The following is a 14,115-nucleotide window of genomic DNA, read 5'->3' as shown; positions in this document are numbered from 1 at the left end:
TTCTCTCCTACCGCCGTGACCATTTTCAGCAGCCGTTAAACCTAGGCCACGGTGACACCAGCAACTTGCGTGGTGACCACAAATTTCTAGGACAAGATCTTACCACTGTGTGGTGTTGTGCATCAACAAACTGCCAGAAGACCAATACATTCTTAACATTTCTGTGGTCTCTTTATAAAATGAAACATAATCATGATTTTTTATGAAAACAGCCGAATAATCTTTATAAATAAAATCAATTATAACTATTTCCAGAGACAACCTGTGAAAATAATCATGTTACTTTCATAAGTAACTAGGAATATCTTCAGCACAGAATAAGAACATAACATAAGAACATAAGAAATAGGAGCAGGAGTAGGTCAATCGGCCCCTCGAGCCTGCTCCGCCATTCAATAAGATCATGGCTGATCTGATCCTAACCGCCAATCTACTATCACAGAACCATCTCCTGAATCTAACAGAATTAGACACACGAAATAGGAGCAGCATCAGGCTACACGGCCCCTGGGCCCACTCCGCTACCCACAGGGCCATGTCCGATCCGAACCTAGACTCATGTCCAAATTCCTGCCCGCTCCCCGTAACCCTTAATTTCCTTTACTTCTAGGAAACTGTCTATTTCTGTTTTAAATTTATGTAATGATGTAGCTTCTACAGCTTTTTGGGGCAGCATATTCCATGGACCTACCACCCTCTGAGTGAAGTAGTTCCTCCTCATCTCAGTTTTGAAAGAGCAGCCCCTTATTCTAAGACTATGCCCCCTAGTTCTAGTTTCACCCATCATCGGGAACATCCTCCCCGCATCCACCCGATCCAACCCCTTCACAATCTTATATGTTTCAATAAGATCGCCTCTCATTCTTCTGAACTCCAATCAGTAGAGTCCCAATCTACTCAACCTCTCCTCATATGTCCATCCCCTCATCCCCGGGATTAACCGAGTGAACCTTCTTTGTACTGACTCGAGCTTTGGACTGGCACAAGGGAGATGGGCTGCATCTAAGCAAAACAGAAGCCACAAGACTTGCAAGGAGCATTGAGACAGCTATTAATAATAATTTAAACTAGATATATGGAGAGGATGGCAGGAAGGAAAGTCGATTCCCAACAAGTCAAATTGTTGAGTGGAAGATAGTAAATAGGTAGGTATGAACACATTTGGCGGAGTTCTTCTCTTTAATGTGGAGCAGCAGACTTCTGCCTGCTCCTCCGACCCCACTGTGAACCTGTCACATTTCCATAAACATGCAGAGTGGGCTCCCAAGTCGTTATGATACTGGGCTGGTAATCCAGAGGTTGAGAGTTCAAATCATGCCAAGCCAAGTTATGTAATTGAAATCTATAAATCAGGTAACTTGTGGCATCAGAAAATTAGCATGAAAGCTGTAGGGTTGTCATCAACACTTAACTGGTTCACTAATGTCCTTCAGAGAAGGAAACGTGACAACCCTACCCGGTTTACAAGTGACTCCAGTCCCACACTATGTGGTTGAGTCTTAATGCCCTCAGGGAGACTATGGGCTGAATTTTGCTGGCGCTCAGAGTGCGGGTTTGGAGGCGGGTCCGCTGTCAAAATTGGAATGATTGACCGGGTTGGGAACCCGCCTCCATGTAAGTTTCCAAAGTGTAAGGTCTGAGATTTCAGAACAGACCCAACGCCAAGCAGCAGGGGAAGCATTTAAGTTAGTTAAATGCTTGTTAACTACTATTTTTCCAGCCTATTTCTATTTTTCCACTTTTTTAATCGAGATTCCCGACGTTCAGACGTCACGTCAGGTAAGTAGGTCGGGTTCTCTATGTCTCCCCATTGCTGTGAATAGGTGTCAGCTGCAAAAGTGTTATGAAAGCTACCATTTCACAGCTGTTCACTTTCAAATGTCAGAAATTTGAGCCTTCAGGACTTGGAAGACACTTTTGAGCTGTATGCAGTTTGGAAGTGTTTGGAGCAAACTCTCTATCCACTGTCACCTCCTTGGAGCAAGCTGTCTCACCATTGGCAGATCGCTTCTGTCATCTGCACTTCAGCTGCCGTCTATTCCAGCAACATCGATGCCCTTGAAAAAATCTCACCTTGGTCCTTTGAATACCTCCATGATCAGCCCCAACACCAACATCACCAACAACAATACCAACCTTCTCCGCAATCACTTGATGCTGCACACGACATCAGCACCCGACAACATTGCTGCCCAGGAGGCCAGCGATGACGTCACCATGGCTAGATTTACTTCACTTGACGCTGTACACCCTGGTTGCCACATGGTGCGCCAGGTTGACACCACCCCACACCAGCACCATAAAACATCCCTACAATGTCCAAGCCATTCATTTCACACTCACCCCAATTGTGGGTGGGGGGCGGGGGGGGGGGGGGGCGGGGGGCGGGGGCAGTTATCTCTCAACATTCACTGGAACTCACTAAAACACTTCCAAAGGTGAGCACAGATCTGTCCAATAAGGTAAAGTGTTGAAAATATAGATTTTAATGTTGCACAACACATTACAAGAAAATTTACATGAACATTGCATAAAACACCCAAGTGCCTACCCTTGTGTGTTGTTAGTTGGTATGATTGCACTAGGATGAGGGTGAGTGTGAGGGGTGGCTATTGCGATGGGGAAGTGATAATGTAGATAGAGAGGGATGGGCGGAGGTACAAGATAAGTTGGTGTGAATAAGGATGTGCAGGAGTAGGGTAGAGAAGGAAGAGTGATGGGGATGTGATGAGTGGCACAGCAGGATGAGGTTGGGTGTGGATTTGCAGTAGCGTTTTGCGATATTCTGAGATCAATGAAAGGCTTGCGCCACTGCACCCAGGTCCTCCTGACCACATCCCTGCTTGTGCCCTCCTGTGCAATATGCAACCAGGCTGCGTTGGTCTCCTGGGGAGGTCTCTTCCGCCCTTGGAAGGGAAAAGAACCTCCATGCGTGCTGTGACTCCCTCCATAAGCATATGGAGGGAGTCATGCGGGAGCCTGGGAGCAGCCGTGCACCTTTGTGCAGTGCTTGTCAGTGTTTGCAGCACCTCAATGCTGTAGAACACTGACAGCACAAATGTCAAAATGAATGTGGCCATGGTCCCTTTCAGGAAACCGGCTGATGACTCTTCATCAAATGACATAATCAGACCCGTTTCCTTTTAATTGGCCAGCAAACGCACAGGGCGGACTTAACAAGCCTAATCAGAGGAAAATCCTTTTCACAGAGCGGCTGGAGGCAAGAGCGGGACCTGCGAACGACCTCTCCCGCCGCGATCCCACCTCCGATGGAGAAATCGTGGCCTATGGATGGGCAATAAGTACACTCAAGAACAAATTAAAAGAAAGAGGGAGTCCATCACTGTTGAAGAAGAGGATCCAGCAGTGCTGAAGCAGAACCACCGCACCATCCAAGGAGATAGTTAGAGTAGTTAAAGGGGAAGAAGGGGTCCAATGAAGAAGTGAGCAACAGTTTTTGTAGGTCTCGGCTTAGCCTGGGTGGGATAGTGGAGGAAAATACAACCCAAAGACATACAGGGACTAGATATCAGGAGCAGGTGGACACTGAGAACCAAGAAAGGAGGGACTCAGTGAATACCTGGGAGGAGCTGGCAGAATAGAAACAGGCTAATGTGGTGCCCATTTTCTAAAAGGGCAACAAAACAAACACAGGCAACTACAAATCAGAAAGCAGAATAGGAGTCCATATGATCTAGCATTGATTGCTATACTATTCAATTATCCTTGTATACTCTTTTTAATTCTACACACAAGTTAAAGATTATTTAATATTTGAGTAAATAAAGTGTCACTGGTAAAATACTGAGAAGATTCATAGGCTGGAGTGACGATCCATCGTTGTTGGGATTTGGTGGACACTCTTTGTATGGTTCAATGCAAGAAGCATATGCAATCACATGAGCAATATAATTCTCCTCATGCGTTCTGTGGAACAGATAAGCCATGGGACCTTTAGCATAAATCGGCACATCTTCCCCTCCATGAGTTTCTGAACTCAATGGAACAGCAGCTTGTTGCTCGTAAGTTTTGTTCGCTGCAAAAGACAGAAAATCTCATTATATTCCTCCATTGTTTAACACCTCCCAACCTGTGTAACCTCCTTCAACCCCATGTTTTTGCATGTGCCCGCCGCTCTTCAAACTCAGCCTTATACATCCCTGCTTTGCTCCACTCCATTTTCAGCTGCATAATCTTCAGCCCTAGTCTCCAGAATGCTCTCCATAAATTCCCCTTCTTCAAAAGCCTCATCAAAACTTTGTGGTTACCAGTTCTAATACTTCTATCGCCACTGCTTCGTATTTAGTTATCAGCACTTCTGTAAAGCACTTTGGGACATTTTATTATGTTAAAGGCATTATATGAATGAAAGTTGTTGCATCTGCACCATTTTGCTAAACAATCACATCTTGGATTAGAAATTATATTAAAATATGATTATCCGGTCACCATATGGAACATGTGCTTCAAGCCTACCTTAGAAGAAATTCCATCAGTAGGACATTACTATTTGCTACGTGAGCCAGTCATTTGGCCTTATCGTGTAAAAGTAACAGATTAGTGCTGAATTATGATGCGTTTTGTACTTTAGACTCACACCTAATGGAGAAATGTGACTACCCAAAACATTTTACTTATGACTCCCACCGCTGTTGGAGGAAGGAGACTTTCATTCTATTAGTCTAGGCAACATTCAAGCTCAGGTCTCAGATGAAATATTACTAAGCCACTTTTTAAAGCTCATGTCTATAGAAGGACCATAGCCTTGTCAGTCACTGACAGAGCAAACATAGAAACATAGAAGATAGGAGCAGGAGTAGGCCATTCGGCCCCTCGAGCCTGCTCCGCCATTCAATGCAATCATGGCTGATCATCCAAGTTCAGTACCCGGTCCCTGCTTTCTCCCCATACCCCTTGATCTCTTTAGCCTTAAGAAATATATCCAACTCCTTCTTGAATATATTTAATATATTGGCCTCTACTGCCTTCTGTGGTAGAGAATTCCACAGGTTCACCACTCTCTGGGTGAAGAAATTCCTCCTCATTTCTGTCCTAAAAGGCCTACCCCTTATCCTTAGACTGTGACCCCTGGTTCTGGACTCCCCGACCATCGGGAACATCCTTCCTGCATCTAGTCTGTCCAGTCCTGTCAGAATTTTATAAGTTTCAATGAGATCCCCTCTCATTCTTCTAAACCCCAGCGAGTACAAGCCCAATCATCCCAATCTCTCCTCATACGTCATTCCTGCCATCCCAGGTATCAGCCTGGTGAATCTTCGCTGAACTCCTTCCATGGCAAGAACATCCTTCCTCAGATAAGGCGACCAAAACTGCACACAATACTCACAATGTGGTCTCACCAAGGCCCTGTACAACTGCAGCAAGACATCCTTGTTCCTGTACTCAAACCCTCTCGCTACGAAGGCCAACATACCATTTGCCTTCTTAACCGCCTGCTGCACCTGCATGCTTACCTTCAGCGAGGCACATAAGTGATCAATTGTCATCAGTTTCATCAAAAAGTATTGTTCTGCTAGGTTAAAGTAACAGTCAAGCTCAACATGTAACCTGTTTTAACAACAGTACATACAATATTGGATAGTTTTCTTGGTTTCCAAATGTTCACATTTCATAGTTTTCAGTGGATAGAGTGAAATTAATAAATTGCTCAGCACTGCATCACCCTATTATGCAGAAACAAGTAAAATAAATACCAGTAACAAAAAGTAATATACCTTTAAAAGGTATAGCTAAGTTCAAATAGTAAAATGATTTTAGTGAATTGATCTGCAGCTCCAGATTGATCCATTGCCACCCCACTTGCTTTCTGTCCAAAATGCACACTCTACAGTACTGTCCTGCTTGACCTTCAAGGCTAATTCCTTGCATCTAACTGGACCAAGAGAACCGGCCACTATGCTGCTATCATTGCAAAAACGGCACTGAGTTGGTGAAAGTGATTGCACCTCTGCTCCACTGTCACTCAGACCCAGCCCAACCCCACCCACTGCTGGCAATCATTTCTGCTCATCCTCTTTTACAGTCACCTTGCTATGGCTGGACTGGCCACAAAATGTTATTTGCGTCTCCATTCAAGTCAGTTTGCAACTTACTGGACCTACAAAGATATAACAAGATAAGGTCCTGTGCCTGTCAAGGCCACAGTAATCCCTCCACCGCGGTATTTGGAGGCACTTCCCACTCTTCAGTGAGTATTGTATCCTACTCAATCCACCAACTAAGTTAATTTCCCGCCCTCACCCAACCACTTAGTGTATTTGCCAGCCCAAAGCTCCTCTCCCTATCCTGGGTCTGTCCCGCTCCCCATCCCATATCCTTCCCCTTCCTCTCTCCCATTTCTCCCTCTCCCAACCTTCCTTTACCGCCTCCACATTCTTCAAGTCCCAATTCCACCTTTCCTCCCACTTCTCCTCTCCGCCCGCTTTTCTACGCATCCTCCTCCTTGTCCCCTTCCTTCTCCTTGTCTCTTTCCCCCTTGATGCAATTACCGCCGGTACACCATGTTCACTAGTTATAATCGGCGCCACCATTCTGTTACAGACATGTCTGAAACTACATACATCTACCACTAGATGGAGCTTCATAAACTCCAGAAGCTGCAAATCTCCATATCTTTATCCACAACATCACAAATGCACTCTGAGAGAAATTTGATTTGTTCTAGCTTTCCAATTACAAAGCCAAGGAAATCCACTAGTATATGGAAATTCACACTAGTTGCTTTATTGTATTGCAGTGCCAGATAAAATCCTCTGGAAGCAAGAGCAGTTTTTATTCTGAAATTAACTCAACTTCAAACTATTCAACCTGTACTTGTGTCTCAAAATTATTATGAATGTTAATATGTATTAGCAATATCAACAGGCTTTAACGTGTCTTAATGAATACTGTCAGTTGGATAGAATTAGTGCAGCACAATCAATGTAGCATCTAAATACTATAATGTTCATCTTAATCTATAAAGCAATAACAAATATAAAATTCAGACTTTCTTACCATAGTTAATTGAGCTTATGTTTGGTCGATTGCCATTTACAATTGCAAAACCAGGTCCATTTCCATACAAGATACTTGTATATGGCATTTCATCCAGAGCCCATGCAGGTGCCAGTCCTACATTAATATATTTGAAAATATTGTTTATTATTCATTGATTCACAGCTACCTAACCAATGTATACAGTCAGTAATTGATGGTAGCTATAGCAACACTAACAGCAAAACCTAATTCCATTTCCTTCCTGTGTATGAACCACAAGAAGAGTTGCCGCAATCAGCAAACACTGTATTTTGGTTCAACTTAACAGTATTAGTATCAAAAATATAAATTGTACTGTTGAATGAACAAATTTTAACTTTTAAGCTCATTTGTTTCACATTTAATTTAAATTTAGTAAAAATAGCTCAAAAACAAAGCACAAAATTGACTGAGGACAAGCAAAGCACTAAGGGGGAGAAATTGGGTGAGTAGCGCCACCTGTTAGCGCCTAAAGAGGCAGTCAGTGGCTGTAGCGCCACTGGCTGCGTCTCCCGCGATATTCAGTAGGGGCGCTAATGGTGGCGTTAGGCTTTTGCGCTGCACCGCCACCGATGACGTCATCGGTGTGCGCAGCGCCCCATTCGTGCCCCGTTCGCGATATTTGGTAGCGAACGCCGCAGTTGCGCCGCTCGCTACCCGCGCCCAGTTCACGGGGCCTTACTGTGCCGGCAGTGGCGCAAGTTAAGGTGGAGGTGCGGGGCGGCCGCTTTTTCGGCGGCCGCCTGCCAGCACCTCCATCCCCGGCCTCCTAACCACCCCCCCCCCCCCCCGCGGCATTGCCGGCTGTTTCCCGAGAGCCCGGCACTTCTCCTTGGTGCCGGGCTCATTTGCCGGCACTCGCGATCGGGGATCGCGCTGTTGCAGGCACCTCCCCCTTAACAGTGGGAGGAAGGCCTGCAGTACCGTAGCGTGCCGTGCCACAGCGTGTGGCGCTACGGCACGTTGCACTGTGATAATCAGTTTCAGCGCCCTAAGAGGGACGTGGAGCGCCTCGAGCCTCGCCCCGTGTCCCTCGAGCGGCACTGAAACTGAATTTCTGGCGATCGGAATTACTCCGATCGCTGCGCTAAATCCTGCGCTCAGGCGACTTTTGCGCCACTTTGGCGCCCCAACCCAATTTCTAGGCCTAAATCTTCCCACAACGTCCTTCCACTTAAGTTTTGTAAATTCAACTTCTTTATATTTCATAGTCAGCTTTTAAAATTCTGTCTTGTAAATAAAGGGTCAGCAAAAATTGTATTTCATGTGTGTACGATTGGGGATAATATTCTAATGAGAACTTTTTATACCAATTTCAAATTATTTCTTAAATTTAACTGAGTGTTACAAGACGAATTTTATACTGTTCAGTTTTTTCCATAATGGTATGTGCAGATTTTCCATCCAGTGACCTTTAATGAGCAGAATTGTAACCTAAATGTAATGTCTAGGTACACAGTGAAACAATTTAAAGCATCCTTTTAACACAAACCTAAATACAATCAGAGTAATAAACTATTTTGTACATCAAATACAAACAATTATAAGGGTAACAATGATGCAAAATGAACTAAATTTGCAAAGTAAAATTTAAGCTTCTAAACCAGATGTTATTAATCCATCAGCTTCAGTTAATGTCAAATGATCAGCTTTAACACTCATGTGTAACATTACATAAATCACAGACACCATGCCAATCTCAATTCTGATTATATAAATTGTTCTTTTCATCAATTATGTCATTGTGTAAAATCAAATACCATGTGAAGCTGAAGCAGAAATCTTTAGGTGGCTAAACAGCTTAGACCCACTTATTCCTATGGGTGTTAAGTTTAAAAAAAAAGTAAATGTGAGTCAACAGAGGATCAAGACTAGCAAAAGCCTTCAAAGGATTTTTTATCTCTGCTCTGAGTCTTGCTCCCATACTAAGATATGTTAATGAAAGTTAGCCAAAAGTTGCTTGTTAAGACTGTTAAGCCTTGTTGAAAGGTGAATCAATATAAGAAAATCCAGTGTGAAAAGGTCATTTAATCCATCAAGTCTGCTCCATCCACAGTCCATAGGTGATTATTCCACATGGATTTTCCTCTAACACATACGTACTAGAAAATAAGAATATAAGAAATAGGAGCAGGAGTAGGCCATGCAGCCCCTTGAGCCTGCTCCACCGTTCAATAAGATCATGGCTGATCATCGACCTCAACTCCACTTTCCTGCCCCATCTCCGTATCCCTTGATTCCCCTAGAGTCCAAAAATCTATCTATCTCAGCCTTGAATATACTCAAAGGGCTGGATTTTATCAATGGAGGCGTGTAGGAGGCGGGACTCCAACTTTTGGGGTTGTAGTCCCGCCTCCATTGAGTTGTGGCCAACTCACTCGATTTTCCCTTGATTGACCTTGTTGAGCCCGCCCAGCGGGCTCAGCAGGCCAATTAAGGGCCACCCGGCAACAGGTGATGTCACAGATTGACATTTCATCTGTCAAGAGCTTTTGACAGATGAAATATCAGCGTTTGACAGCTCTTTGAAGCTGTCAAACACTGACAATCTGTACTCTAAGTTAATTCCTTCCTCTCAGGCTAATTTAGAGATCTCTCCAGAACAGAAAGCAGAGGCTGCAGATTTTGACAGCTCGCGGCCATTCTGCTTTCTGTGCTGGTGAGATGAGGGACTCCCGAGACCTGAAGGAAGGAAGGCTGCATTATTAAGTAAAGGTAAGTAAAACTTATTTAAACACTTTACACACACCAAACACACTTACCTCTGCACTTATGCACCCATCACTCACCTGAACACCGGACACCTCGAACGCTCCAAGTCCTTCAGCCCGACGGTCCGCCTCGCTAACTAGGTGTGGTTTGGAGCCGTCGGGAAGCCCACACTTCAGGGATAAAAATAGGGATTAGGCTAAAAACTGTCTGTTAACTACCCGTTAACAGGCAGTTAATTGGCACTAATCCCCTTCCCGCCTCGGGGAGGCGGGTCCCAGCACAGGTCAGGTACCCGCCTCCTGTGAAATGGGCATGGGGGCGGGATGGGTTCGTGCCCCCCAATTTTGCGATTTTAACCCCCACACGCCTCCAATCCCGCCTCAACGGCCCGATGAAATTCGAGCCCAAAGACTCAGCATCCACAGCCCTCTGGGACAGGGAATTCCAAAGATTCACAACCCTCTGAGTGAAGAAATTCCTCCTCATCTCAGTCTTGAATGGCCTACCCCTTATCCTGAGACTATGCCCCCTAGTTCTAGACACTCCTGCCAGGGGAAAAGCCTCTCAGCATCTACCCTGTCAATCCCCTTCAGAATCTTGTATGGGAACACTATTTTCCTTCTCCCTCCGCCCCCCAAAAAAAGAAAATACACAGTGCTGCTGTATAGTTCTATAAATTGGTCCATGTGGTGGCCCAGAACTGCTGCTGGCTCAATTGTTACTCAAGCTGTTACTCAACTGCTCCTCTGCTTATCCCTGCATGCCACTGCTGGAGGCCAGCTCCTCAGGAGGCTCGCTGACCTTTGGAGTGTGGAAGACTATCATTTTTTACCATTAATATTTAATTATTAAATGAAATCTACTTAGAAGTTATTTTTGTCAAAAAAGTTGACATTGATTGGTCTGAAGGAGGCTTCACAGGATTAATCCTAATGATTACAATATATATATAAGCAAATCAGGAAATTTATATAGATTGTGTTTACGATTGTTACACATAGCACACAGCGGATATCATCCCTCAATATTGGATAGAAAATTGAAGTTAAAATTGTGCCGATAATCAGTTTTCACAATCTGAGTTAGCAAAATCATTTGCTAATTTATTTTCAATGAAATCAGATGCCAATGTTCTATGCTAGCATGTTTTCGAATGATTATTACTCATCAAAATTTGTAGCAATATTTTGATAGATTTCACTAATTTTTCCTCTTAAATTAAACCAAACTTTACACTCAAGAGAAATTTTGGTTTGTCAATATTTTTGTAGAATTGCAGCATTTTTTGAATTTCTTTTTAACAACTGAATTTTCAAAACAATTTTTCCATTCAACAATAACAGCAACTTACATTTATATAGCGCCTTTAGCATAGTAAAACGTCCCAAGGCGCTTCACAGGAGCCTTTCAAATAAAATTCACAAACACAAAGTACAATTAGGCCTTTCATTTACCAATGTAGGAAACATACTGACACTCACCAAATATTGAATTGCCACGAAGAGTATATCCACCAAAGGAGAACATATGCGAATGATCTGCAGTTACAATACTGAGGGTGTCTAAATAATTTGTCAAGTGACCAGCTCTTTCAATAGCATCATCAAATTTAACTGCTTCGGATAAAGCTTGTACCGCCGTTCCACCATGGTGTCCATGATCAATTCTCCCACTTAAAAAATGAAACATAAAAATTGACTTCATACTCAAGAACCCCCAATTTAGATACAGCATACGGTCAAGTTGGAGAGCAAACTGTGATATTACATAGAATTACATAGTATTTACAGCACAGAAACAGGGCATTCGGCCCAAATGGTCCATGCCAGAGTTTATGCTCCACACAAGCCTCCTCCAACCCCTCTTCATCTAACTCTATCAGCATAACCTTCTATTTCTTTCTCCCCATGTGTTTATCTAGCTTTCCCTTAACTGCATCTATGCTGTTCACCTCAACTACTCCTTTTGGTAGCGCGTTCCACATTCTAACCACTCTCTGGGTAAAGTTCCTCCTGAATTCCCAATTGGATTTATTAGTAACCATTGTATATTTATGGCCCCTAGTTTTAGACTCACCTACGAGTGGAGACATCTCCTCTATGTCTACCCTATCAAACCCTTTCATAATCTTAATGACCTCTTTCAGGTCACTCGTCTTCTTTTCTTTTCTAAAGATAAGAGCCCCAGCCTGTTCAATTTTTTTCTGATGGGTATAACCTCTCAGTTCTGGTACTGTTATGCAAGACTTTAAAAAGGAAGGTTCCACCTTCGATCCCTGAACTATATTGAATTATCTGATCTCAGCTCAGGCAGCAATGAGAGGATGACCTGGGCTAGGGAGGGAAAAAAATTACTCAGCATTCCTGCTCTAGGAGGTCTGCTGAAAACTACATTTGTCACCTTGCCAGCCCTGGTCAGCTCTCGGGGTGACTTTGTCAATTTAGTGCAATATTTGTCCTGTGAATTCATGCCCAGTAACATATAGTCATCATAAAGAATAGACTTTTATCTCATCTGTTTGGGCTAAATTCAAATCCAGGCCCCCAATGGTGATGGGACAGTGTTCCAACTCATTGTGCCAAACTGGCTGATAAATGCAACCATTATACAGCACTGGCACTTAAATGTAAAACCATGACAACAATTTCCATCACAGTCACTAATGATGCCAAGGTGTCTTGCATCATCATCAACAATTTATACTAATCTATGAGTATTAACTACCAGACTGACAGTGAACAAAATTAGTTCAACTCCAATGACAGGAAGATGAAAAATATTTTGGGGTACTGATTTAGGACTGTACAATTATTCTGAAAACTATAAACTACAATATTTTCTATCAAATATGACAAAGGTTTAAACTACTTATCTTCAACAAACAGGAAAAAATCCCTTGCGATTCTTACTAAGAATTCTTATGGCTTTTTCAGTCAGTTCAACAATAGATGGATCCATTGTCTTATTTCGATTTAACTCAATTTCATATCCTTGGGTTCAAACAAGCCTAAAAACAAAACAAGATATGATGTAATTTATTCATTACTAGCTGGAGTGCCCGGCGGTGCCGAGGCTTTTTCGAGGGCATGTTGTTGTTGGAAGAGAGAGAGAGAGCAACTGGGGGGGAAGAGAGAGAGCGACTGGGGGGGGGAAAGAGAGAGAGCGACTGGGGGGGGGAAGAGAGAGAGCGACTGGGGGGGGAAGAGAGAGAGCGACTGGGGGGGGAAGAGAGAGAGCGACTGGGGGGGAAGAGAGAGAGCGACTGGGGGGGGAAGAGAGAGAGAGCGACTGGGGGGGAAGAGAGAGAGTGACTGGGGGGGAAGAGAGAGAGCGACTGGGGGGGGAAGAGAGAGAGCGACTGGGGGGGAAGAGAGAGAGCGACTGGGGGGGGAAGAGAGAGAGCGACGGGGGGGGAAGAGAGAGAGCGACTGGGGGGGGAAGAGAGAGAGCGACTGGGGGGGGGGAAGAGAGAGAGCGACGGGGGGGGGAAGAGAGAGAGCGACTGGGGGGGGAAGAGAGAGAGCGACTGGGGGGGGAAGAGAGAGAGCGACTGGGGGGGGGAAGAGAGAGAGCGACTGGGGGGGAAGAGAGAGAGCGACTGGGGGGGGAAGAGAGAGAGCGACTGGGGGGGGGGAAGAGAGAGAGCGACTGGGGGGGAAGAGAGAGAGCGACTGGGGGGGGGAAGAGAGAGAGCGACTGGGGGGGGGAAGAGAGAGAGCAACTGGGGGGGGGAAGAGAGAGAGCAAACTGGGGGGGGAAGAGAGAGAGCGCGACGGGGGGGAAGGTGGCCCGATGGACCCCTGCGAAGGAAGGAAGAAGGTAAGCTCTCCCACCCCCTCATTCTTTCCCTCCCTGTCCCACCCCTTCACTCTTTCTCTCCCTCACCCTCTCTCTCCCTCCCCCGTCTCTCCCTGCTTTACTCTCCCTCCCCCCTCTCCTCACTCTTTCCCTCCCTCACCCTCTCTCTCTCCCTCCCCCTGTCTCTCCCTGCTTTACTCTCTCTCCCTCCTCCCCCCCCTCTCTCCCTCTCCCTGCCCTCCCCCCTCCCTCCCCCCGCCCTCCCCCCTCCCTCCCCACCCTCTCCCCCTCCCCTCTCTCCCCCTCTCGCTTCCCCCACCCTCTCTCGCTCCCCTCCCCCCACCCTCTCTCGCTCCCCTCCCCCCACCCTCTCTCGCTCCCCTCCCCACCCTCTCTCGCTCCCCTCCCCGCACCCTCTCTCTCTCTCCTCCCCCCACCCTCTCTCTCTCCCCTCCCCCACCCTCTCCCTCTCTCTCCCCTCCCCCTCTCTCTCTCTCTCCCTCCCCCACCCTCTCTCTCTCTCTCTCTCCCCTCCCCTCCCCCCACCCTCTCTCTCTCCCCTCCCCC

The 14,115-nt window shown here is 45.4% G+C and overlaps 1 protein-coding gene across 1 annotated transcript in view; it reads right to left on the bottom strand.

The window, feature by feature from the left end:
- Positions 1-2,470: 2,470 nt before the first annotated feature.
- Positions 2,471-14,115, bottom strand: part of LOC147115718 (intestinal-type alkaline phosphatase-like) — a 58,003-nt gene continuing 46,358 nt past the window's right edge. Inside the window, 6 exon segments of the mRNA XM_085990209.1 lie at positions 2,471-4,036; positions 7,018-7,134; positions 11,232-11,422; positions 12,619-12,641; positions 12,643-12,731; positions 12,734-12,757. Coding sequence (XP_085846335.1) covers positions 3,768-4,036; positions 7,018-7,134; positions 11,232-11,422; positions 12,619-12,641; positions 12,643-12,731; positions 12,734-12,757 — 713 coding nt within the window. The 3' untranslated portion in view covers positions 2,471-3,767.

This window comes from Somniosus microcephalus, chromosome 6 (assembly GCF_052327205.1).
Source record: "Somniosus microcephalus isolate GS21.2 chromosome 6, FLI_Smic_1.0, whole genome shotgun sequence".
Classification (NCBI taxonomy): domain Eukaryota; kingdom Metazoa; phylum Chordata; class Chondrichthyes; order Squaliformes; family Somniosidae; genus Somniosus; species Somniosus microcephalus.
The sequence above is the reverse complement of the archived record's forward strand: the minus strand, read 5'-3'. Positions and strand labels throughout refer to the sequence as shown.